This window comes from Castanea sativa, chromosome 10 (genome assembly GCF_040712315.1).
Source record: "Castanea sativa cultivar Marrone di Chiusa Pesio chromosome 10, ASM4071231v1".
Classification (NCBI taxonomy): Eukaryota; Viridiplantae; Streptophyta; class Magnoliopsida; order Fagales; family Fagaceae; genus Castanea; species Castanea sativa.
This window is the reverse complement of record NC_134022.1, coordinates 35,977-63,516: the sequence shown is the minus strand read 5'-3', so window position 1 is coordinate 63,516 and position 27,540 is coordinate 35,977. Positions and strand designations below refer to the sequence as shown.

The window sequence follows — 27,540 nt, the reverse complement described above, 5'->3', positions numbered from 1 at the left end:
TTTAATTTTGTCACTAAAGAACCTAGATTTTGTTAAGATTTTTTGCGACGAAATTCAGATTTCATCGCTATAGCATACTTTTAGTGACGAATTGTGATTTCGTCGCTACATCTTCCTTATAGCGACAAAATTATTTTTGTCGCTAATACTATCCACAGCAATACCTATACAGTGAAGAAATATTTCGTCACTAAAAATTTCAACTTTTAGCAACGAAATATTTCGTTGCTATAGATTAATTAATTTCGCGCCAAAGTTTTTCCTACTGGCGCCCATTTTTCAAATCACAATTTCGTCACTAAATGTTATAATTTTTTTTTCATTATTAGCAACGAAACTCATATTTCATCGCTAAATTTGTATTTTTAGAGACGAAAAATATTGACTCACTAATTTTCGTCGCTAAAAATACATTTAGTTGTAGTGTATGCCAAAGTCCTAATTATCTTTTTGTCATGGCTTGACTTAAACACTTCTCTTATTCCAATGGATCCTAGGATGTTCTCTTGGACTAATAATGCAATTGTGGAATTATGGACCTTATTTTTGGATTAATGGTATCTTGGAGTAGAGGATTTAACAAATTATTAGTTGAAACTAACTCATTTCTGGTTTCAACTTAGCTATCTACTACCAATTGCATATTCCACCTCTGATATTAAACCTTGATTCTGATTGTCGCTTAATCACTAAGCACATATCCAAGGAAGCAAACCAATGTACTTATGTTTTGACTAGAAGGGGTTATCACAATAATATAATATATAAGTGGGAAATTCTTTATGATATTTGGTCCAGTTTTTTGTATGGCTGCTGTAGGGGCATTGCCCAGTAATTTACCAAGGATGGCCCAACGAAGTCTTTTGGCCGAAACCCAAATCCGAAGACGTCAAAACGATCTTGAGATTCGAACGTATCTCATAAAGAAATGCCAAGAAAGATATGATAAACGAATGACCAAGTTAGGTCCGAGGAGAAGATGTGTCCTCGGATTGTTAAGCCGAGGACATAGAAAGAGAGGTTTAGTGTCCCCTGCTATGTTATAAAGAATCCTACGACTACGGAATACACAAGACACGTGACACAATAGAGAGAAGCGGTGGAAATATCTAAGGTAAAGCCGCTACCACCACCCATACATTAAAAGCTCGTAATCGATACGCCGACCGCATGATGACGGACCCCAGCATGGAGTTTGAACTTGGTCCCTAACCCCAGCGGCTTTAGGGAAGAATTGATGGGACAAGTATCCGAAATCAGCATTGTAACCATGAGGTGGAAGATGATGAAGAGAAGAAGAAGAAGTATAAATAAAGGGGAAGACATACGAAGAAGGAGATGCTTTTTCAGTAAGAAAAAGGGCCAATAGTATATGATAATCAATAATTGTATCCAAACTTTATAAATACTATTATAAATTATCCTCAGACGTCCGAAGATATAACTTTCGCCTTACTCGTAAACAACTCTTTATTTTGTGTCATTGGGCCCAAAGCCCTTTTTTTCCTCATCTAAACCATCCTCAAAACGGACATAAACCCATCTTCTACAAATTTTATCAGAAAAAGCGCCTTTCAGCCCATTTCCTTCCAAATATAGCGTTGTAACTCAATTGTGTCCTTACAGCTGCTTTTATTGGGAACAATACTGGAATCCCAAATTTTGAGTGTTTCATTAGAATTGTTGTTTGTTTTCATTTATTTTGTTGGTTAATATATTTTTATTTTAAGAGAGATGGAACTGGGAAAGATTAGTGTGACGTGAAACTTGTTAGTTTACGTTTTTCAAAATTGTGGGTTAGCCTAGTTGCAGAAAAATGTACAAAAAACAGGATCTTCATAGTCGTTTAATTAAGGTCCTATATAAATTTATTATTGTGGGAATATTAATTCATGTAAAAACAAATCGACTGGAAAAGTCCTACTTTGAGCAAGTTGGGTTTATATTGCTTATCAAGCTTTGTTGCTTCTGAAAATTGTCAAGTTAATGTTGCTTTAGAAAATTGATTAGCTTGCTATCAGACAATGCGCTAAGGAGAAAATTTTCAAATGGTGTGACCATCCTTTCTTTGGGACAAAAAAACTCATACATAACTGGGGTAGGCAGCTTGATGCATTAGGAGACCTTAAGCAAAAATTGACTTAAGACATTTTATATATTTAAATATAATTTTTTTAAAATTTTGAATATTATTTAAATTTTATCCTCTTGTTTTAGATGCAAAATTACTAATTAACCATGTAGATTTTTTTTTTGGAGAAAGCTTATAGACAAGTTTTTTTGACAATTATAATTTTGTTTTTTTGTTTTTTGAGAAAGCCTATAGATACAAAAAATTTGACAAAAATTTTCACACTTGTTGATGTGGCAGATTGATAATGGTGAGAAAAAAGTGATGCTAGTGGTGGAGTTAGATGAGAACTAGTAAAAGTTTGTCAATTCAACTATTGTGGAAAATGTCGTAAAATTTTTTGTATATTGCTTTTTTTTTTAGAAGTGTTACATTCACAAAATTTTCACAATAAATTTTAGGTGTTAAGTTATTACTAGTTTTACATTGAACTCACTGCTAAAATTACTTTTTTGTCCACCAATAACAAGTAGTAACAATTTGAAAATTAGGTTTTGTTGTGAAAAATGTTGTGGATGTAATGTTCCCCCCCTCTCTCTCTCTCATATTTTTTATTTGATAAAATAAATATTATTTTATTTATTGACTAATATTTGAGTTTAATTAATACTATTACAATGAAAGAAATAACCCTATTAAAATATGGAGGCCGTTGGGGCCTTAGACAACTACCTCATATATATATAAAACCGAAACCTTTGAAATTCTCACAATTTTCCACGTTAGCACAATATTTAAATAAAATTATCATTTTATTTGAATAAAATTATTTTTGTTTAATCTAAAGTTAATAAGGAGTGAAGCTCTATCTCTCTAACAAATCCAATTTAAACTCACAATCAAACATTGATAATTTATCTCTAAATTTGCGAGATTAATCATGAATACTATAAAACACGAGGATAAAATTAGTAATTTTGCATCTAAAACAAGAGGATAAAAGTTACTAATATTTAAAATTAAAAAAAAAAATTTAAATATATAAAATATCTTAATTCAATTTTTGCTTAAGGTCCCCTAATGTATCAAGCCGCCTACCCCAGTTATGTATGAGTTTTTTTTGTCCCAAAGAAAGGATGGTCACACCATTTGAAAATTTTCTTCTTAGCGCATTGTCTGATAGCAAGCTAATCAATTTTCGAAAGAAACATTAACCTGACAATTTTCAAAAGCAACAAAGCTTGATAAGGAATATAAACCCAACTTGCTCAAAGTAGGACTTTTCCAGTCGATTTGTTTTTACATGAATTAATATTCCCACAATAATAAATTTATATAGGACCTTAGTTAAACGACTATGAAGATCCTGATTTTTGTACATTTTTCTGCAACTAGGCTAACCCACAGTTTTGAAAAATGTAAACTAACAAGTTTCACGTCACACTAATCTTTCCCTCTTCAATCTCTCTTAAAATAAAAATATATTAACCAACAAAATGTATGAAAACAAACAACAATTCTAATGAAACACTCAAAATTTGGGATTCCAGTATTGTTCCGAATAAAAGCAGCCATACAAAAAACTAGACCAAATGTCATAAAGAATTTCCCACTTATATATTATATTGTTGTGATAACCCTTCTAGTCAAAACATCAGTACAATGGTTTGCTTCCTTGGATATGCGCTTAGTGATTAAGCGACAATCAGAATCAAGGTTTAATATCAGAGGTGGGATATGCAATTGGTAGTAGATAGCCAAGTTGAAACCAGAAATGAGTTAGTTTCAACTAATAATTTGTTAAATCCTCTACTCCAAGATACCATTAATCCAAACATGAGGTCCATAATTCCGCAATTGCATTATTAGTCCAAGAGAATATCCTAGGATCCATTGGAATAAGAGAAGTGTTCAAGTCAAGCCATGACAAAAAGGTAATTAGGACTTTGGCATAGGTGATAAATGTGATGGCATGGGTATCAAGGATTTAAAGGTGGGAAGTGAAATGTAAATTGCTTTGAACAGCTCTAAATCCGACACAACGTAAAACAAGTGACTGTATTTTATTTAGTGGGAGGACCTATCAACCCTATTATGTGGTCCTCCATCCTCCTAGTATGTAGCAAATGATCTCACATTCGACAAGCAGTTGCACGTCATACTACTCAATTTCAAGTCCATATATCCAAGACATATTTGTCTTTCCAATTTTCCAACAAAGAGCCAATTAGGCAAGGATATGATGGAGTACTGAATCTGATACAATACACACACTTATTGAAAACAAGTGTTCGCATCACAAGTAAGTGTCCGCATCACAACAACTCCAATGAACGTAGGGAATCCAATGCAAGAAGCGTAACACGTTAGCCAAACATACTGTAAATTCAACACACCAGGCAATAGCCTATCCCAAACTTAATATAAACCCATACCTATCTCCTCATAAACATAACCACAGACCACTATTTTTCTCACTTACCAAAATGAACCTCTTCAAAAACCTTCCCATTTCCTTCTACTTTCTTGTCACTCTTTTCATTGCCCTAGCCCATGCAGCCAGATTTGATATAAAAAACAATTTCCCCTACACAGTATGGGTTGCAGCTGTGCCTGGTGATGGTAGGTAGCTTAACTCACTTCAGTCTTGGCCCCTTGATGTGAACGTTGGCACAACAGGGGCTCGCATTTGGGCTCGAACTGGGTGCAGTTTTGATGGCTCTGGTCATGGCAGTTGTCAAACTGGTGACTGTGGTGGGCTTCTTCAATGCCAAGTCTATGGTTCACCCCCAAACACCCTTGCCGAATTCGCTTTAAACCAATTTCAAAACAAGGATTTCGTTGACATCTCTCTTGTTGATGGATTCAATGTTCCTATGGAATTTAGTGCCACCTCTGGGGGTGGGTGCAGTAAGAATGGAATGAGATGTACTGCTGATATCATCGGGCAGTGCCCCACTTAGTTGAAATCTCCTCGCGGGTGTAACAACCCTTGTAGTGTTTTCAAAACTAATGAATATTGTTGCAATTTTGGGAGCTGTGGACCAACAGATTTGTCCAAATTTTTCAAGGATCGGTGTCCCGATGCTTATAGTTATCCTAAGGATGATCCAACAAGCTTAGTCACATGCAATGGTGGGTCTAACTATAGGGTGGTTTTCTGCCCTTGAATCACTTCTTTCCTCTAGTAAAAAGCATTGAACTAGTAGCTAGTATATCCAAATCCAATAATTGGTGTAATAAAAGCTTGAAATGTTTGAATGAAAGGAGACGAAGGGATAGGATATGGCAAGATAACTAGAATATAATAAATTTTAGTATATTTCGGTCACCTTTCCCTTTTCTCTCCCTCTATTCCAAATATTCCATTTTATAAGGCGGTTAAATTTTTACACCCTTGAAGCAGTTCTTTCTTCTGGTGAGAGACATAGAACCATCAACCAGTAGTATTAATAACTGGGGTATTAAAAGCTTGAGGGCTTGCATGAGCTGATGAGCATGTGCAGTCTGTATTTTTACGTATTCCCGTGCGGTTGTTGTAGTAAATTCTCTATGAAGAATGGAAAATATTAACGTAACGATTATATAACCTCCTATTTGTGCTTATTGGTAATTCAAAGTTTTATTTAGCAGCTTAACCTTGCCACTGCTTCGTTTGATTTACTACTATGCTTGCAACTCTATGTTACTACTTCTATGTTTAATTCTTTGGTTGACCATACATCAAGTTTTGGTAATAGTAGATAATAAATAAACGTGCAATGCTAAAAAATTAACAATTTTTACAATTTTTCTAGGTGATAATTATCTTGTTGAAGATCTTTTGATCTTTGAGTTGATCCTTGAACCCAGTTGTCATGAAACACAGACACTCTCTTATTATTCCTCCTCACTTTGATAGGAATAATTATGCTTACTGGAAAGTCAGGATGAAAGCATTCCTGAAATCCATTGATGAGAGAGTCTGGAACTCTGTTAAATACGGATGGGAGAAGCCCACTACTCTTGTGAGTGAGTGGCAAACTTCTCAAAAAGAAGCAGCTACTTTCAATAGCAAAGCCATGAATGCTATTTTTAATGCTGTTTCTATAGAGGAATTTAAGAGAATCTCTAATGTTGAGATTGCCCATATTGCTTGGAATATCCTCCAAACTATGAATGAAGGCATAAAGGCAGTTAAATTTAAAAAGTTGCAGTAATTAACTACTAGATTTGAAAGCATTAGGATGTCTGATGATGAATCTTTTGATGAATTCTATGCTAAAATTAATTATATTGTTTATTCTAATCTGGGTGAAATCTATGATCAACCTAAAATTGTTAGGGAGATTCTTAGATCTTTGATTGAGAACTTTAGACCTAAAGTGACTGCCATCACTGAAATTAAGGAAGTGGACTCCATCCCTATTGATGAACTTGTAGGATCTCTTCAGTCCTATGAGTTGGACCTACCTAAGACTAGCAAACCCAAATCAATGGCTCTTAAGTCTGTTGATGATGTTGATGTGAGTGGATTTGATGATGAGCTCTCTGCTACAAAGATTGCATATCTTGCTAAGAACTTTAGAAACTTTCTTAGGAATAACAACAGAAAGGCAAGAGGTAAGAGTACTACTGAACCTAGAAATTTTAGGAGGAATGATCCCACTAAGGTTAATAACATTGAAAAACCTAAAGAAAAAGTAGGTCAATCTTCTAATAATTCTATGGGACAACAATGTTTTGGGTGTCAAGGGTATGGTCATATGAAATCTGAATGTCCTACATACTTGAGGTCTAAGGGTAAGGGTATGGCCGTAACCCTTAGTGATGATGAAGTTTCTGACAATGAGTCTAGTAGCGATGAGGATGGAAATTTCATTGCTTTCACTGCTATTGCTGTAGTTGATGAACATGTTGTTGTTGAGGAGAACCTTTTTGATGGGGAACTCTTTGGGGATGCAGATCTTCAAGAAGCCTACAATAAACTTTGCAAAATTGCTGCAAAGGATACTAGGAATGTTGATCTAGGCTTAAAGAAAATTACATCTCTTGAGCTTGATAAAAATAATTTGCTTGTGAAACTGTTTGATGCTAATGAATTGTTAAATAATGTGAAGATTGAGAACATGCTTTTACTTGATAAAGTTAAGAATTTGGAACATGATTTATCTGTTGCTAGAGAACAAACTAATAGGTCTGCTAGTTCCAAACTTAATCATAGGCTGAGTGTTCAAAAATCTCCTTCAGACAAAACTGGGTTAGGTTTTCTAGAAAGCATCTCCGTTTCTGAAACACATTTCACAAACTTTGTTCATTCTTTTGAGCCCCCTGTGTGTGAGGTTGTCAAACTTGTAGAAGTTACACCTCCTAGAAAGATTAGGGTTGATCTTCAAGAGTCTAAACCTAAAACTTATAATCCTTGTAAGGGCAAGTTGCATGATAGACCTGCTTGGGTTTGTCATTTTTGTGGAAATTCTGGGCATATTCCTTCAAACTGTTTCAAGTTGCAAGCTGCTAAGCAAGCAAATAAACCAAAAGTACCTGTGCCTCAAGCACAAGGTCCTATGGTACTTATTGGTGAGTTGGTAAATGCTTTAAACCTTTATTCCAATTCTGGAGTTGAAAATCATTCTAATGTGAATAAGAACTCCAATGCTCAAGGTGCATCTAAAAAGCTTTGGATGCAAAAGGCTCAATCTAAGTGAGTCTTTCTGATATGATTCTTGTGCTTCTTTGCTTTATTCTTTGTGACCATTTTTTTTTCTTGGCATATTTGTTTTGGTTTTCTTTGCTTTTTTAGGATTGTTATTGAATAACATTCATGCATTTCATTCTAGGTTGTTTTTTTTTTTTTCATCAAAAATTAAAAAAAAAAAAAAAAAAAAGGAAAGGAAAAGGGAAGCAAAATGTGTTTTGTATTGTTTTCTTGGATTTGAAATCAAGGTTGGCCATATTATCTTTACATAACATGTTTATGTACCTTGTTTAGCTTGGATGAGCTTATTTAATTGCACTTTACTAATTTGAGTTTTGTAGTGCATGTTGTGTGGAAAGATGTTTATAGTTTGTGATCACATGATCTTGATCTTGAAGTCACATTCCTTTGATTGTCGAACTTGATCTTAATGAGAAAGGCATAAATAACCATCTCACCACTGTTTACTAGCCAATCATGAACACCTTAGTGCATATCCTAAAATTTTGTACTCGAGAAAGTGTAGCACATGCACAAAAAGAACATAAGGTGAAGCCTCGGTTTAAGTGCTAAAATTGGTGTGTACATTATTGGACTATAATAATTTCAATCAATTAAAATTGGTGTGTGCTTGCTCACTCCCAAGTACAGGAGATCGTAGCACTATAATTCTCGGAGTAGCGATGTTGAACCACAAGGAGTAAGGTAAAATCAAAGACAATATAATTAAATGACAATTTGAGTGAAGAAGAAACATACTTTTTCTTGGTGATTGTTAACAAGAATAATAATAAAAATTGATTCAAATCAATAATGTAAATACTAGGGCATCGAGGTGTTTCCTTATATCGATATGAGATTCTTTGTGATCTAAGAAAATATCTATTTCATAATTGATTGTTCTTATGCAATTAAAAACTTATGATTCGGTTGAACTGAGACACTTCAAGAACGCATGATAACCTCGATTAATAATGCGGTTAGAAAAGTTTTTAGAAAAACCCATTCACTTTAAATCTGATTTCTATTTGAAACTATTAGAAATTCATCTAAACAATAAGAAAAACATGATTGAACTTATTGAAAGCATGGAAGAACTAATACATCAAAAGAAATCTAATTGAACAATCAAATATGTTGTTGATAAAATCTTAGAAAGAATCACATTGAATATTCATATCGTATAGAAGAAACATAACCCCTAGCCTTAGCAAAGAGTTTAGGCTGCCATTAGAGAAAGGAAAAAACAAGGTTTTCTCTGCCCAAAATTCGTTCTCACAGCCTCCATTTCAAAACCCTAATATAAAAGTGTCCAAAGAAAATAAAACTTTTACTATTTTAATTTTCGTCCAGGTTTATAGTGGTAACTTGTGAGTTAATTTCGGCCTTCAAAATTTGTGAATTTTGAAAAATTCAAAACTAGAAAGTTGGAGATAATTAAGTCAAGGTTCCAACCCATCTAGCTTTGTGTCAATTGGAGTTTTGATGTGTGAGATACGCACAAAATATTGATCAATACTCAAATCAGATTTTTCCTTTTTAGATTCCGCCTCTTTGGTTTTTTTTCTTATTTGAAGCTTCCAATCAGAGTAGACGATCCAAACACTCCAACTGCACCTCCTTAGACATTTAAGTATGGTCTTTTAGCTCCACTTAATTCTAGTTTGGTCTCCATTCTCTCACAAATTCCTGTAAACTCATCTTTCTCACATGATTTCCTGAAAGTAAAAAATTACACACAATGAATGACATCTTATTCAAGAAATTATGTAAAGATAAATAATAGGGATTAATGCAAATCATGGCTGAATTATAAAAATTAATCATAGTAATAAGGAGATAACGCCCACATAAATATATAACAAGTATACATTTTAAGGCGTTATCACACCCTCCAACTTAAATCTTGCTAGTCCCTAGCAATTCGCAAAGCACCCATGTCTACTAAAAGTGAAAAAAAAAACTAAAATACAAGCCACTTTCGTAGGCTACACGACTACACTTCCTATGTGCAGCAAGTCTTTGAACCCCTAGGTCACCTTAGTGGACGAGTTTACTCTCGTGAGGGTTTGCAGTGACTCTACCCATAAAAGTCAAAGGTTTCCTGAAAATTCCTACCGCAAATGTTAGTCTGCTTTATTATTATATCATACAAATGAACTTTCAATTTTGAGTTGGGATACTATTCATCATATTAAAGAGTTTTCACTAACTTCACTTTTGGAGTGTGTGTGTGCATAGCCCATCCGATCAAACCAGCTTTTCCAAACATGCATAGACCAAGAATAATCTAGATTAAAGCCTCTACTCCAAAATCTCTCTTAAGTCATCAACACGCTGAAAGAACACACAAAGACGTAATGGTTTCTCCCTTCAAATCACATGTGAACAAAAAGGAAAGAAGAAGTTTTAAGAATATCACATTTGTATACAAAAGCAGCCGCTAAAACAACGGAAAAAGATCTCTTGGAAAGGATGTTGAATTCCTAGAAACATGAGGTTATTACCATTCTCATCCCTAGTTTTTATCCCAAACACATACCAGCCATGCACCTTTAGGATCAAGTAGGACTTTAGGCTCAGTGGTAGTATAATCTTATGAAGGCAACCGCTCTCTTTGAAATATGAGGTATATGAATAAAATGCAGAAAATTCAAGCCAAAGTCAACTCATAGTGATAACAACCAACTTGAATCAAAATAACCTTTACTTAACCCTTCTGAAATACATGAAAGATGTGTAAGACACCAATGCTTTATTGATTGATTATGTATGTCTCCTCTTTCTTTTTCTCTTTTTCTTTTTTTGATCTTTCTTTTCTCTTTTTTTTTCTTCTTCTTTTTGAATTTTTTTTTGAAGAAAAGAGCGACAATGGTGGTATCTAAACACATCAATTACTCAAAAACCTGAACCCCCATGAGAATACACATAAATAAAAATGTTTTGTGGTATTGTAGAAGTATTTCCCATGGCTCAAATGATGGTGACAATGGTTAATGTAAAGGTAGGCTGAATATTTGTTTAGTTGGTGACAAAAAATTGGTAGTCATAGGCTCTCATCTTCTAAAATTCCACATAAACCAGAATGCCTAAGGACAAAAATAAGTAGGATCATGGTATATCTCCCCATAATGTTTCCAGTAGTCAACCAAAAAATATAGAGATCTTTTACAAAAATTGAAGCATATGAAAGAAATTTAAGAGTTTAAACAAAGATATACTCTCACAAAGAAAAGTAAGGCTCAAGAACTCTCTGTATGGGTTGAGTTTCAGCTTATATTTAGCTTGTTTATCCATGCATATCCAACATCCAACCGTCCGCTAACCTGGCTATTGTGCTCAAAAGTTTTCAATTGTGCTCTTCATGAAAGAGTCTTAATATAACAAATAGTATAACCAACTCAGCATTATTCATTCCATCACATGATATAAAAATAAAGCTTATAACTCTTCTGCATTCAAATTCAAGGTTTTATTTATTTATTTTTTTATTTTTAGAATTGAAAAGTTGCAACAAAAAAAGAAAGAAAGAAAAAATCATGCAAGGTGTAGCAAAATGTGTAGACCTCTCCCTCCAACTAAAATATTGCATTGTCCTCAGTGTATCAAAGCCAAAATAAATTCAAGTTAAGTATAAAGGGAAGAAGTTACCTTTAGCATTGAAATTGTTTTTTATTTTTTTGAAATTTCTTTCACACCTGCAAATGTTAGCTCACAAAAGAAAAATAATAACAAAACACAAAAACAAAAAACAAAAAACAAAAAAAAAAGGCAAAAAGAAAAAGGAAACAAAGAAAAAAAAATTAAAACAAATATGGTACAATTTCATAAGGCTTTTACAGAGTTCACTTAGCATTCCAATAGGCAGGGATCTCCAGTGACATAGTCTCCTCCTCTGGTATAACCCCCCTAATTATGGTTTTAACCTTTGTCCATTTACTTTCAAAATTCTACCATCCTTAGGGTCCTCAATTACTACAGCTCCATGGTTAAACACTTCCCTTACAATGAAAGGGCCATCCCACCTAGTTTTTAGTTTACTTGGAAATTTATGAAGCCTCGAATCATAGAAGGACTTGCTCATTTTTCTCAAAATTTTTCCTCACAATGCTTTTATGATGAAATAATTTCATCCTTTCTTTATAATTGCGAGTGCTCACATAAGCCTCATTCCTAAGCTCTTCTAGCTCATTCAATTGGAATTTCCTCAATTTTTTAGCCCCTTGTAAATCAAAGTTAAAGGCTTTAATAGCCCAATAAGCTTTATGTTCCATCTCTACGGTCAAATGACAAGGTTTCCCATAAACAAGACGATAGGGAGACATTCCTAAGGGTCCTTTATAAGCTGTTTAGGAAGCCCATAATGCATCAACTAGCCTTAAAGACCAATCTTTACGGTTTGGATTGACCATTTTCTCTAAAATTTGTTAATCTTCTATTAGCAAGTTTGAGGGTGGTACGGGGTGGACAACCGGTGCATCACTCCATACTTTTTCAACAATGCTTGAAAATAACGGTTACAAAAATGGCTACCATTATCACTAATTATAGCCTTTGGCATGCCAAATCGTGAGAGAATGTGTTCTCTCAAAAATTTCAAAACCATTTTATGGTCATTAACCTTGCATGCTATGGCCTCAACCTATCTAGATACATAATCTACTGCCAAAATAATATATAGATTACCAAAAGATTGGGGAAAAGGTCCCATGAAGTCGATTCCCCAACAATCAAAAACTTTTATCTCAAGGATAGGGGACATCGGCATCATGTTCCTATGTGTGATACGCCTTAACTTTTGGCACTATATACACCTCTTATAGAAGTTGTAAGTGTCCTTAAACATAGTAGGCCAATAAAATCAACACTGCAAGATTTTTGCAGCGGTTTTTCTCATAGAAAAGTGGCCACCACAAACTTCTGAATGGCAAAATTTTATAACATTATGGGTCTTATTGTTAGGAATGCATCTTCTCAAGATTTGATCAGGGAAATATTTAAACAAATAAGGATCATCCCAATAAAAGTTTCTTACCTCAACAAAGAATTTTCGCCTATCTTGCGTGGTCCAGTGCTCAGGAATGGCATTCATGACTAGATAATTCACTATATGTGCATACCATGGTAGCTCTGTAACAACATAAAGTTGCTCACCTGGGAATGAGTTCCAAATAGGAATTTCTTTTAGACCCTCATCAAAAGTAAGTCGGGATAAATGATCTGCCACTACATTCTCCACACCTTTCTTATCTTTAATCGCAATGTTGAATTCCTGCAAGAGTAAAATCCAACGTATTAATCGCGCCTTAGCATCCTTGTTAGAAAGAAGGTATTTAAGGGTGGCATGATCTGTAAAAACAACAAAGGGAGCACCAATCAAATATGAGTGAAATTTATCTAGAGCAAATACTACAGCTAGTAACTCTTTTTCTGTGGTGGTGTAGTTCATTTGTGCACTATTTAGAGTTCGACTAGCATAGTATATCACATAAGGCTTTTTATCTTTTCTCTGTCCAAGGACTGCCCCTATTGCATAATCACTAGCATCACACATGATTTCAAATGGTGGAGACCAATCTGGGGCTTGCATTATAGGGGCAGACGTAAGCATGTGGACTAGCTTTTTGAAGGCTACTTCACTTTCTTCCGTCCACTCAAAATTGGACTCCTTAAGTAGCAGATTACAAAGAGGTCTAGATATAGAACTAAAATTCTTTATAAATCTCCTATAGAAGCCAGCATGCCCTAAAAGGGATCTAACATCTTTTACTGTCTTAGGGGTTGGTAGATTAAGAATTAAGTCTATTTTAACTTTGTCCACCTCTATGCCTCTAGAAGACACTACATGTCCAAGAACAATTCCTGAAGTGACCATAAAATGACACTTTCCCAATTAAGAACTAAGCCTTTTTCTTCACAACGGGCTAAAACCAATTTTAAGTTATTAAGATAGTCATCAAAAGAGTCACCAAAGACAGACAAGTCATCCATAAACACTTCCAAAAATTTCCCAACCATGTCACTAAAAATACTAACCATGCATCATTGAAAAGTGGCTGGTGCATTACATAGCCCACATGGCATTCTTTGAAAGGTGAAGGTTCCAAAAGGGCAAGTGAAAGTGGTCTTTCCCTGATTTTCTAAGGTAATCTTTATCTGGTAATAGCCTGAATAGTCATCTAGGAAGCAATAGAATATATGGCTAGCTACCGTTTCCAATATTTGGTCAATGAAAGGTAAGGGGAAGTGGTCTTTTCTAGTTACAACATTAAGCTTCCTATAGTCTACACACATTCTCCAACCTGTAACTAATCGGGTTGGGATCATCTCATTGTTTTCATTCTTGACCACAGTCATTCTAGACTTCTTAGGAACCACCTGCTTCAGGCTTACCCACTTACTATCAGAAATGGGGTATATGATTCCTGCATCCAACAATTTAATTACCTCATTTTTAACAGAATCTTTCATTGTTGGGTTAATCCGACATTGGGGTTCTCTAGAAGTCTTACAATCATCCTCTAGGCAAATTTTATGTGTGCAAATCAATGGGCTAATGCCCTTGATATCAGCTATGGCCCATCCTAGGGCTGATTTGTGGTCTCTTAAAACATTCAACAATTTACCTTCCTGTTCCTCATTTAATGCAGAAGAAATAACTATAGGAAAAGTTTCACTTGGACCCAAATATGCATACTTAAGACCATTGGGCAGTGGCTTAAGTTCTAGCTGTGGTGCCTTTTCACTTGAAGGCATAGGCTTTTTGTCACTCTTTGGTAGCTCCTCAAAGCGAGGTCTCCATCCTTCAATAATTGCCATCACCTGTTGTCCTTCCAAAACCTGTGACGAATCCAACAAAGAACAAATTTCAGATAAATGAATATCACTTTTTAAATCATAAGAATCAACATAATTATTAAGAAGAGCTTCAAGAGGATCAGAAAAACAATTCTTATTAAACTCTTCTTGAACCACTGCCTCAATGAGGTTCACATAGGCACAGTTATCATCCTCATGTGGTTGTTTAGCCACATGAAATATGTTGAGCTCCAAAGTCATGGAACCAAAAGTGAACTGCATCCTTCCATTCTTGCAATTAATTAAAGCATTAGCTGTGGCAAGGAAAGGTCTACCCAAAATAATAGGGGTATGAACACTAGGATGTAAAACAGGTTGGTAATCTAGAACAATAAAATCAACTGGATAATAAAAGTGTTCAATTTTTACCAACACATCCTCAACCATCCCCCTCGGCTCCCTTATAGAGCGGTCAGCCAATTGTAAAGTTACTGAAGTAGGTTTTAGTCCGAACTTGGAAGTGTACAAGCTGAAGGTGGATCCTAATGCTAATCTTATGAAACAGCCGCAGAGGTAGTATTGTTTAGATGTGGAGGAAAAGATAAAGCTTGAAGTGCAAAAGCTTTTAAAGACAAGATTCATTGAGGAGATTGAATGTTTGAGCTGGTTAGCTAACATAGTTCCTGTAAAGAAGAAAAATGGTTAGATAAGAGTTTATGTAGATTTTCGGGATCTTAATAAAGCTTGCCCAAAAGATGAATTCCCACTTCCTAATGTTGATATTCCGGTAGATGCAGTGGCTAGTCATGAGCGTTCTCTTTTATGGATGGTTATAGTGGGTATAATCAGATACTTACAGACCTAGCAAATGCTCCAAAAACTGCTTTCAGGACATCCTTTGTGAATTACTTCTATAGAGTGATGCCTTTTGGACTAAAGTATGCTGGTGGTACCAAAGAACCATGACTTCAATCTTTAGAGACATGCTGCATAAGCAGGTGGAATATTACGCTGATGATCTTGTAGTAAAAGCGAGGAATCCTTTCGAGCACTTGGTGCACCTGAGACAAGTCTTTGAAAGATGTAGAGAGCATTATTTGAAGATGAATCCTTTCAAGTGTGCCTTTGGAGTATCCTCAGGGTAATTCTTAGGGTTTCTTGTTCATCATAGGGGAATTGATTTGGACCCTACGAAGGATGAAGCAATAACTACTCTTAGTTCTCCTACAAATCTAAAAGAGTTGAGAAGCTTTGTAGGAAAGGTTTCTTATTTGAGAAGATTCATTCCAGGCCTAGCCGAGATCTTAAAGCCTCTTATGGAGCAGACTAAGAAAGGAGTAACCTTTATATGGTGTGATCAATGTCAGAAAGCATTTATGAAGATTCAGATGATATTGGCGGATCCCCACACCATGGTAGCCCCTGTACTTGAGAAACCCTTGTTGTTGTATATAGAGAATACGAAGCAATCCTTGGGAGCATTGCGAGCTCAAGAGCAGGAAGGGGTAGAGAAGCTAGTGTACTATATAAGCAGGCTTATGAAAGGACCAAAGTTAAGATACTCAACTGCTGAGAAAGTATGTTTGTCTTTAGCTTTTGCGGTGATGAAGTTCAATCATTACTTTCTAGGACATTGTGTGTAGCTGGTGACTAAGAGTAATCCTGTGAAGTATCTATTGACGCGCCTTCAGTTATCAGGAAGAATGGCACAATGGACCATTCTGACATCATGCCTTGATATCGAATGCATACGGCCAACTGCCGTTAAAGGCCAAGCAGTGGCTGATATGCTGGCTAATTTTCTTGGGACAAGTGATTTTTCACTCCCCCAACAGGAAATTATGGTGATAGAGGAACAAGAGTGGTCGATGTATTTTGATGGTTTATCTACAGTTCAAGGAGGAGGGATAGAAGTAGTCTTAAAGTCACCAAGGGAAGAGCATACGTTTGCCTATAAACTACATTTCCCTTGTGCTAACAATGCAGCAGAATATGAAGCCTTGTTGGTAAGGTTGAAGGCTGCCAGAAGGTTAGGCATAAAAAGCTTAAAGGTATTTGGTGACTTTGAGCTGGTGATAAAACAAATTGAGGGAATTTATGGAGCGAAGAATCCTAGTTTGGCTGCTTACAGAGTTGCGGTGCAAAAAGTCACGGAACACTTTACTTTCATAGAGTACAAGGTGGTTAACAGAGGTGAGAACAAGCTTGTTGACTCGCTAGTTACTCTAGCCATCAAGTCTGTATTGAAGAAAGGAAAGATGACACTCCGAATTAAGAAGCCGCTTTAGTTCAGGATGAACCATGTTTCCCTTAGGATTGGCGAGAACTCTTGTTAAATTCAACGGCTCAAGGAAAGTGTGTTGGTTTAGAGTTACTAGCAAACGTGAAAGACTTCCTCAAAATCAATGGAGATTTGTTTCTTAGGGGAGTAGAAGGTTTGCTGATGAAATGTGTTTCAAGGCAGGAGGGATTGACATTGTTGCATAGATTGCACTATGATATTTGTGGTGTAGATCTTAATGTCAACCTCTATAGAAGATTGCAAAGGCTAGGGATCTTCTGGGTAGAGATAGCTAGTGATGCTAAGGAAGAACAACGAAGTTGTAAAACTTGTTCTGTTATTCCTCCAGATCAAGTAGAAGTGCTTAATGTCGAGTTGCTGAAAGAAGATTAGCAGGATCCATACTTAAGATACCTTTTGCAAGGTATTTTGCCTGCTGATCGTGTACAAAGAGAGAAGTTGAAAAGATATGTGACCAAGTTTAAAGTGGTAGATGAGAAATTGTTCAAGAGAAGTTTCCAAGGGAGATGGATGGAAGTTTCCAAGGAGACCTTGGCACATAGGCATTTGTGTCATCCCCAGAGTCTTCTTAGGGATAATTCGGAGCCAAGTACTCCATCTCCTCATCATCATCATCATCATCATCATCATCACCCTCTTTTTCCTCCTCTTTGCCTTCATTATCCCCCAAGTAGGAGCCAATAGAGGAGCCATCAGAAGAGCTGTCAGAAGAATCTGCCTCCTGGAGTTAGAGAGCCCTGAAGTGTTGGACTCTGAGCTTGAACGACCAAGCATTCGCCTTCACCTACGACGAGTGGGTGCATTCAAGAATGCAGCAGTTGCTGCATCTTCAACTTCCTTTTCGGGCCTTAATTGAAGGTCTTCGGAGGTCTCCTCCTTTTTGTCACTCCAATCAAAGGGAGCAACCTCCTTGGGATTAAAGACTTGAGGAGGCAGAGGGTGAATGGGAAAAGGGGGGGAGGGGGAGAGAATGCACAGGGCTAAGTGGTGGGGAAGGAGTATGCTTATTTGAAGCACTCTCAAAAGAGCTTAAGGAGTGTTATGGGGAGTTAGAACCATTTGAGGAAGAGTTTGACATTTTTTTTGGTGGAGGTTAAGGTTTTGAAAAGAGATAAAAAAGATACGAAAGGAATGAAGATGGAAGAAGAAACATTCTCTATTTAAACTTTCAACTGTAGTTAAGTGAAGGGACATGACATTTATAAGAAGTAATGTCTATTTGCCAAAACGCAAGAAACGAAGAGGTGCCAAAATAGCTAGAAGCACCCTCTTGAGCCACGTGTCCATTTTAAACGTCACAATGCATGATTACTGAAGTGTTAATGCTTAAACCAATGTGATTGTCAAAGTCCTTTTCCATTAAATGCCATTGACAGTCATGGGGCTAATGTACATAACACCATTAAGGCATGGGAGAATGCATAAGTGGTTGAATCTGGACTTTACACGGGAGTAGCTGTGAGGAAAGGGAGATTAGGTAATGGCTAAGAGACTTTGTCTTGGTCAGTGCCAAAGGCGTAACTACCTTGGGAAGGAGGTGAGATTTACACTTGACACGGTACTCAAGTGCTACCAAAAAGGGACATAATGACTTTTCAGAGTTAAAGGCTATGAGGACATCCCTTATTGGTTGAATGCATAATGAGTCACCCTGGAGACACGTGTACCAATCACAGTATACCTGATGTCCCTCTTGATGACTAGGACTTGTCTCCCAAGCAGTGGTAAAGCTACCTACCTATGGGTCCTAATGCCACGTTGGCACAATTCTTATCCCTTAGTCAGCAGATAACATCACAGGTGTAAAAAGATCTCAAAAAGATACAATATGATGACTTGAAACCTATCCTTGTACTCAGTCATGTTCCTTAGAGTATAAAAGGAACATGCAGCTGAACTTCTAGGGCAAGAACCCAAAATAGATATTTTGAGATGAAAGTGGAGAATGGTAGGAGAGAAAAGCAACTCCATTGTAAACCGATCTCTTTCCGATACATAATACAAGCTGAGCCGAGCAATAATGTTATGTTCTTGCTCAAATCGTGGTTTTTTATCCCTTCTCTAGGGTATGTACATACTGTGTTATTTTGATATTCAGCTTCTTCTTCATGTCTAAATGTGTGTCTTTTTCATGTCCTACTATCACTTTCCTTATTTCTTGTTTGAGTGTTTGAGTATCATGTCAAAGCCTGCATTTTTTCGAGCTTTCTCATGTAAATGTACTGTTAGATAACTTATTTCACTTCTATAAATAAGCTCAAATCTAACTGGCATGTACAACCCCTAATACATCAAAAAATTTGTGTTAAAAGGGGCAAATCATCCCTAAGTGTACCAAGAAGACTTCTTAGATTGGAATAATCATGGACATTAAAGAAGGTATAGAGGAATCAGCATTAACACTATATAAAAATTCTTTGGAAGTGTTCAAAATACATTTGTAATGACTGTATGATTATGTCAATAATACATGCTAGCTATCGACCTTGAACCATTGTAACAGTTACATTGTTAATAGAGCAGCTTTGAAAGGAGTCTCTATCTAAGGCAACCTTCCTTTCAGTAAATGCAGGTTGCTTCGGATGAGGAAGATCAACAATCTCACTTTTAAGCATGGAGATAACAACAGATACATTCGGCCTATCTTCGGAAAAATCTTGCACACACAACAAGCCAACATGTATGCATCTTAAAATCTCCATTTCAAAACATGGTTCAGATATCATTGGGTCGATTAAGGCCATAATGTTGTTTGCATTCCACAATTTCCATGCCTGGAAACAAGATAACAAGATTGAAATTTGCACCATTAATACTAAAACATCTAAGAAACAAGCATTGGAGGTTTTCAAAAATAAGGCAAAGAGATAAGTATGACTTACAAATCCTAAAAGGCTCATGTGCTGCTCATCCTTATTAAAGCTAGTGTTTCTTCTTCCACTTAATATCTCTAGTAACAAAACCCCAAAACTAAAAACATCTGATTTCTCTGAAAATCGCCCTTCCATTGCATATTCAGGAGACATATAGCCACTAAGTTTTAAAAACATAAAACAAGCAAAACTTGTCATCTCATGTATCAAGTATCTGTATCTAATTGAATTAACCAAACCGAAAGGTACTTACTAAGTTCCTACGACCCTATTAGTATTGGCCTGGTCTTCATTGCCTCCAAAAATCCTAGCCATACCAAAATCTGATATTTTTGGATTTAGCTCTTTGTCCAACAAGATGTTACTTGCCTTTAGATCTCTATGAATAATCCTTAATCTTGAATCCCTATGAAGGTACAGTAGACCTCGACCAATTCCTTCAATAATGTAGAAGCGTTTTCTCCAATCTAGCAACTTTTCTTTGTGTGGATCTAATGAATTTAAATAAAAGAAGCAAGAGAAAAAAGTGAGTATTAAACATACAAGGTGAATGAGCATGAAGTTTTCAAATGAAGTTCATTTGGTGGAAGTCATCAAAAATCAGTTTCAAGTGAAGTAACACAACAAAGAATATTATTCCATTGTCTACAATACACTATTTCTGTAAACAAAATATATATTTTTTGTAGTATGATATTTTGTAATAAAAAATGGTATCAAAATTAACTCACCAAAGAGGAATGCATCTAGACTTTTGTTTGGCATGTACTCATATACCAACATCCTTTCTTCTCCTTCGACACAGCAGCCAAGGAGCCTAACAAGATTCCGATGTTGGAGTTTAGAAATTACTACCGTCTCATTCATAAATTCTTCTAACCCTTGTCCTGAGGTTTTGGAGAGTCTTTTTACTGCAATCTCTTGTCCGTCTGACAATTTTCCCTATAACACACATCAAATCATTAACTGGATATTCAAATTATTAGACCAAAATCCTCTAGAATTTTACCTTGTATACGGGACCAAAACCACCCTGCCCAAGCTTGTTGGATTGATGGAAGTTGTTTGTTGCACTCGCCAGCTTCTCAAAATTAAATAACGGTAGCTCCTGGACCTGAACTTGGTTCAGGTTGTCTCCAAGCATGTTTTCACTGGGGAATTTTTTGTGTGCTTCCTCTCTGTTGAACAATAAGATTCCCTTTGCTTTCTTTTTCATTGCTGATTTCCACAACAATTGTCAGAAATCTCTAATATGTAGCAAAACTTCCTAGTCCATTATGTAAATTTTTGTCAGAATATTACCTTTATGTTTAGCTATCCACCTCCACAATATGAAAGTGCAGATTGAAATGGAAACTGTTCCTATTACCACTATGATTGTGACAATTTTTTTCACATCTCCCTCTTTATCTGTTAACAGAAAAAAAGTATTACACTAATTTTTGGGCCTTTTCAATCAGAAAAAAAAGTATTACTATAAGGGCTTATTAGCTTACTTTTTGGCCCAAGTTCTCAAGGCTTTATAAACAAAGTTGCTGGACTGTTGTAAGTAAGAAAATACACAATGGTGAGAGACAAGGGTTCGGGCACGAGTTTTCTTCCATGGCCAATGTAACCTATTGAAGCAAGCCTATTGTTTGGGTTTCTTTCAAAAAGTTGTTTGGAAGATTTAATTGCGATGAAGGTGAGCTTTGTTAAACTCCTAGAGACAATCTTATATTTTTTGAAGTTTGTTGTATATGCAGAAATTGCGTGATAAAACGATTAGTGTTAAATACACATAGACCAAAAATGATATCATTTACCTTCAATCTTTCGACGACACCTACCTAACTCTAACATTATTGTCTCATCTAATCCTAACTCATATGAGTTGGCTACAACCAAGGAAGTGGTTCTTGCATTTTATATTGAACTAGCCACGGACCCACGCGTTGCGCATGATAATTATTTTTATGGTGGTTTTATTAAATTTTTTTATACAATTTAAATTAATTAAACAAAGAGTAATGTATTTTGTAATTATATTTTTATTTATTATAAGAATAATCATAAATGTAATATTGGAACAATCATAAATCATAAATTTAATAATTTTTGTCGTACTAAAATGAAAAAGATACAATTTGTCTTAGAAATTCAAAATGCAAGTTAACGAAAATATTTATTTTTTAATAAAAGTTATTTATAACATTTTGTGTATCATTAAAAAGAATATAAAATTTGAAAATTATTCTTTTAGTTTTTAACAAACTTTCTCAAACTTATTTTTTCTGTCTACAATCCAAAACACTGAAAAAAGTAAATAAAAAAATCAATAAAAATTAATTATGATTAATTGGACCAATTAGGAAAACAATTTGTTGTTTATAGTCTACTAAGCTTATTTTCTTTGCAGAAATTGTTATTTTGTTCACCCAAAACATATTATCAAATAAACAATTATTAGCAAAATCTAAGAATTAAATTTCCATATATGCATTGTTATAAAATAATAATAATTAAAGTAAAATTGAAAAAGATAAAATTTGTCTCTCATCCAATAATTTTTGTTTGGCCAACCTTTGCTTTTCTCTAAATAGATGGCATTATAGAGTACTTTTAATAAAATTATTAAAAGTACTTTGTCCACCACAAATGATTAAAAAATAAACAAAAATTATTAAAGTCTCATAGTTTAATATCGAAATTGAGCATTGTAAAAATCATGCTATCAAATTACAATAACTACCAAATTAAATTATCCAAATCATGCTATGTAGTAGAATAATATTATATTTTAATATACTATATTTAATCCTTTATAAAGCAATAGGATAACATTTAACAATCAAAGAGAGAAAAAAAAAACCACAACAATTAAAAAAAAACTGAATCGTATGAACCTAAAGTAGATTAAAGAATATAAAAAATTATCAACCTAAAGCGAAGATGCAAGAAAAATAAAAAATAAAAATCCACCAAAAATTTTTATGTGTGTGAGAAAGAGAGAGAGAGAACCTTTTTGTTTTTGTTTTTGTAAGGGAAAACTATGCATAGAATGAAAGAAAAAGTGACAAATTTATAGTAAGAGGGTGTGAATAAGAAGAGACAAGAATAACAGAAGATGAAGGAAAAGATGAAAAGTGATATTAATGTAGAGGGTAGTGGGGAGATGAGAAGGTGAGGGAAAGAGAAAGGTTGGAGAAGTAGTGGGGAGATGAAAAGGTAAGGGTGGGAAAAGGATTGGAGAAGTGTAAATATGAAGAAAAAAAAAATAATAATAATTATAAGAAAATGGAAAGAAAAAAGATAATGATGTGGACGCTGACGTTGCTCAACGTGAGCACAGCAGTATTAAACGCTACACTTCAGCTTTTAGTAATATATAGATATAGATTATGTGTTATATTTAATCCTTTATAACGCAATAGGATAACATTTAACAATCAAAGAGAGAGAAAAAAAAACCACAACAATTAAAAAAAACAAAACTGAATCGTATTAATCTAAAGTAGATTAAAAATATAAAAAATTATCAATCTAAAGCGAAGATGCAAAAAAATAAAAAATAAAAATCCAACTAAAAATTGTGTGTGTGTGTGTGTGTGAGAGAGAGAGAACATTTTTTTTTGTAAGGGAAAACTATGCATAGAATGAAAGAGAAAGTGACAAATTTAAAGTAAGAGAGTGTGAATAAGAAGAGACAAAAATAACGAAAGATAAAGGGAAAGATGAATAATGATATTAATGTAGAGGGTAGTGGGGAGATGAGAAAGTGAGGGAAGGAGAAAGGTTGGAGAAGTAGTGCGGAGATGTAAAGGTAAGGGAGGGAAAATAGTTGGAGAAGTGTAAATATGAAATAAAAAAATATTAAAAAAAATTATAAGAAAATGGAAAGAAAAAAGATAATGATGTGGACGCTGACGTGGCTCAACGTGAGCACATCAATATTAAACGCTACGCTTAAACTTTTAGTAATATATAGATAACAATGACAATTACAATTTTGATATTAAGGTCAAACGTTGTGAATTTATAAGTTTTGTAATTGATATGCTTTACTGTGAGTGTTTGGGATATGCATTTTGTTTCAAAATTAAGGAGAAAGAAAAAAACATATTTTATATATATCGACTTTTATTCTATAATATTCCTTCAAAGTTTTTTTTTTTTTTTTCATCACTTCAATTGAATAATTATAATGGATATGTGTGTACAATTTATAATTATTACTTTTTATAATGAATTCATTTCTAATAAAATTCTATAACAATTATGTTATAATACATATATAACATATTCTTCAAAATCATCTTACATAAAATATAACATTATCCATGCATCGCACGGATAACTTACTAGTTATTTATAAATTTTGAGTATTGTATTAGTCCTAGCTTAATTCCGTGTCAAATTTGTATGTAATCCAATTCAATACATTGTATTTTGTGGGTTTACTGTAATGGTATAGAGGTTCATGTGCTTAAAATGCTGCTGCTGATAAGAGCTTTGAGCTCAAGCGAAATTAAGATTTGCTCCCGCGAGATAGACACACGACAACCAATTTGAAAATCAGTTGGGACCAGCTCCCGATACCTTTGTGGGACTCCTACTCCAATTAATTTATGATGTCCTTCCAGATTAATGGATAGCTATTTACCATAAACTATAAGAGTATTGGTGATGTACATGCTAAACAACTAAAAATTCTAAGATTAACACCGATTAAAGATTAATTTTATCACACTAATATGCTTGAACACTAATTCAAAGCTCGACCCTTGGAAAATTCCCACTTGATTAATAATATTGGTTGAGATTTTGCCCTCACCATGAGGTGGGATTTTTGGTTTTTGGTTATTTTTTTTATCCCCAACATATTCACACAAAATAGATTACAAAATATGTCTTCTTTTCTTTTCTCTTTTTGTAAAACAACTTGTCTTTTACCAAATGGATAAGCAGTACATGTGATTTGAAGCTTAAGATAAATTTGGACAGAAAACTAAATAACTCACCAAGTTCTGAATAGGCAAGACGAATGTAAAGATCAACTCCACCGCTAGAGAATTGGAGTGTGTCAATCAAGCTTCTAGTCCATGACATACACCCCGTGCCAGTATCATATGCATAAGCTATACAAGAACAATTCTGTAAACACTGCTGCCTGCAATCATCTTCATGAGCAGCTGACCATTCCTCAAAGTCTGGCACCTTCATCATCTGCTGTTTCAAAAACCAATCCATTTTGTCGGCTTCACCACCAGTACTGTTTATCCTCCCACACTGCAACGGTATCCTCCTCACACAACCACTAGTCCAATTTCCTCTACTCCATTCTTTTGTGTTATTTGGCTCAAACCCCCTTAAACAGGTGCAAATTGGTAAACTTCGTGAATCACAGCTTCCAAATGCACCACACTTACCATAAACATCACACTCACTCTTCAAAGCTTTCCACCGTACCTCCCAATCCTCCTTCTCATCATCCCAATATCTTAGCTCAAAATTTCCTTGCGTAGTCAGGACAAAATGTTCTGATAAAGACTGGTTCACATAAACGAAACTTAAAGAAAATGTTCCATCTGGATCCTCTCCGATACTAAATCCATTATGATATACAGAATACATATCTGGTACTCCAATAAAGATTCGAGTGTTCCATGGGCCACTGCGCCAAAATGGACTACCCTCTTTCCATATAAAAAATTCTTGAAAAAGACTTTGAGGTTTCATACCACTCGAGAAGCTTCCATTGGATGGATCAGAAGGGCTTTTCCATGCTGTCAACTGATCTCTCTTACCTGTTCTTGCATTATAACTAATTTTCATATTGGGCAACATTGTATTAGTTGGAATTTGGAAACTCGCCCATATGGTTGTCCCAGTAGTGTCTTGCAAGACAAGGTTCCCTGAATCTAAAAGCGTGGCATTTGAATGGACAACAGAGTTTATGGCATTCGATGACCAAATTTTCTGTTTTTGTCCATCTAAAACTACAAGATTTCCATCCTCAGATATTGTAGCAACCCCAGAAGCATCCTTGAGGGGGTTTTGTCTGTTGGCTACCCATACACATTGGGAAGGGAAAGTAGAATTTTTATTATACCATATTCCGAGGTACCGATTGGTAGAATTTACAGGGCTGAAGAATCCCAGTTTGAAAGCACTCCCAATGGAGATTATGTAGTCAGACTCTTTGATGGGTTGAAAAGAAGTAATGGTGTCTGTGGCAGAGCCAGATTCAAAACAAAAGCCACATAGCAAGACTAGAAGAACTGACATTCTTGTATTTTGAACAAGTCCCATTGTAACTTGTTCAATGCTTCTGGTTTGTGTGGTTTTGTGGGGATGATACCCAAATCTATTCAAAGCATTGTTTCTAGACCAACCATGTTCGACTCCACAACAACAAAGCTGGACAAACGAACAGGTTTTCAAATCAAATCAAATGCACAATGATTCTAGTTTGTGGTACCAATGACTTTGGATGCTAGTAGCAGTCACTGTTTCTTTTCCCACATATATTGTACAAAAATTCTTTTTTTTTTTTTTTTTTGGAGAAACTATTGTACAAAAATTCTGGTTTGTGAAGATCGTGACTTTGGATGCAGGGAGCATTTATTCCTTGAAATTTTCTTCTTTGCCATCGTGTTTCAATTTTAACTTACGTGTCCCACACACTACGCATTTTCCGATACGTAATAATCATGGTTCTTTCTTTGAAATCTCTCGCAAGAGCCAAATACTTGGACTTTCTATTACTTAAAGACCCCGCCCATCAATATCTATATATTACTAAAAGTTGAAGTGTAACTTACGTGTTTCAATTTTAACTTACGTGTCCCACACACTACGCATTTTCCGATACGTAATAATCATGGTTCTTTCTTTGAAATCTCTTGCAAGAGCCAAATACTTGGACTTTCTATTACTTAAAGACCCCACCCATCAATATCTATATATTACTAAAAGTTGAAGTGTAGCATTTAATATTGTTACGCTCACGTTAAGCCACGTCAGCAGCCATGTCATTATCAATTTCATTTCCAATTTTTTATACAATTTTTAAACATTTAAAGTGAATTAAATACTCTGTTATATTACAATCAAAATATCATATTTAATTTATCTTATTATTAACTATTCTTATTTATTATTAAATTTTCATTTATATCTATATTCTATATATTACTAAAACTGAAGTGTAGCATTTAATGTTGTTATGCTCACGTTAAGCCACGTCAGCAGCCATGTCATTATCAATTTCTTTTCTAATTTTTTATACAATTTTTAAACATTTAAAGTGAATTAAATACTCTGTTATATTACAATCTGAATATCATGTTTAATTTATCTTATTATTAACTATTCTTATTTATTATTAAATTTTCAATTCCATTTTAGCTTTTCATATACCCACTACCCTCTACCTTAAAACTATTTGCAAATACAACCAACTTAATACATGATTATCATAGTTTTTTTAGTGAAGTTTGTAGTGTGCTTTTATGTTATAACTTTTTTTTAAAATTTTTTTTCCTTTGTGTACATTGAAGGAGTCACTCCATATCTCTCTTTCATTTTCAAGTGTGAAAATTCTTCACAAATTGGTCCCCATAAAAGGATATAAAGGGTAGTTGGATAATAGAGATGCTAGAGAAATTTTAAACTTTATGAAGTGTTTTATTAAGGTATTTGTTAATAAGTCATTAAAAAAATTGATATCACTTCTATATCTATATATTACTAAAAGTTGAAGCGTAGCATTTAATGTTGCTATGCTCACATTAAACCACCTTAGCAGCCATGTCATTATCAAATTTTTTCCCAATTT

At 34.7% G+C, this 27,540-nt stretch overlaps 2 protein-coding genes and 1 pseudogene across 2 annotated transcripts; 2 read left to right on the top strand and 1 right to left on the bottom strand.

Moving 5' to 3' along the window:
• Positions 1-4,384: 4,384 nt before the first annotated feature.
• On the top strand, positions 4,385-5,465 carry LOC142614015 (protein P21-like; annotated as a pseudogene).
• A 9,903-nt stretch (positions 5,466-15,368) lies between these two features.
• LOC142613438 (uncharacterized) lies at positions 15,369-16,834 on the top strand. Its single transcript, XM_075785804.1, has 3 exons — positions 15,369-15,484; positions 15,718-16,123; positions 16,190-16,834. Exons 1-3 carry the CDS (start codon positions 15,369-15,371, stop codon positions 16,832-16,834), a joined length of 1,167 nt encoding a protein of 388 aa, XP_075641919.1.
• Positions 16,835-19,232: 2,398 nt separating this feature from the next.
• LOC142612898 (G-type lectin S-receptor-like serine/threonine-protein kinase At1g11300) lies at positions 19,233-26,168 on the bottom strand. Its single transcript, XM_075785074.1, has 7 exons — positions 24,722-26,168; positions 21,024-21,131; positions 20,731-20,939; positions 20,453-20,663; positions 19,975-20,212; positions 19,731-19,881; positions 19,233-19,622 (listed from the first exon to the last, which is right to left on the bottom strand). Exons 1-7 carry the CDS (start codon positions 26,010-26,012, stop codon positions 19,326-19,328), a joined length of 2,505 nt encoding a protein of 834 aa, XP_075641189.1. The 5' UTR covers positions 26,013-26,168; the 3' UTR covers positions 19,233-19,325.
• Between the last annotated feature and the right edge of the window lie 1,372 nt (positions 26,169-27,540).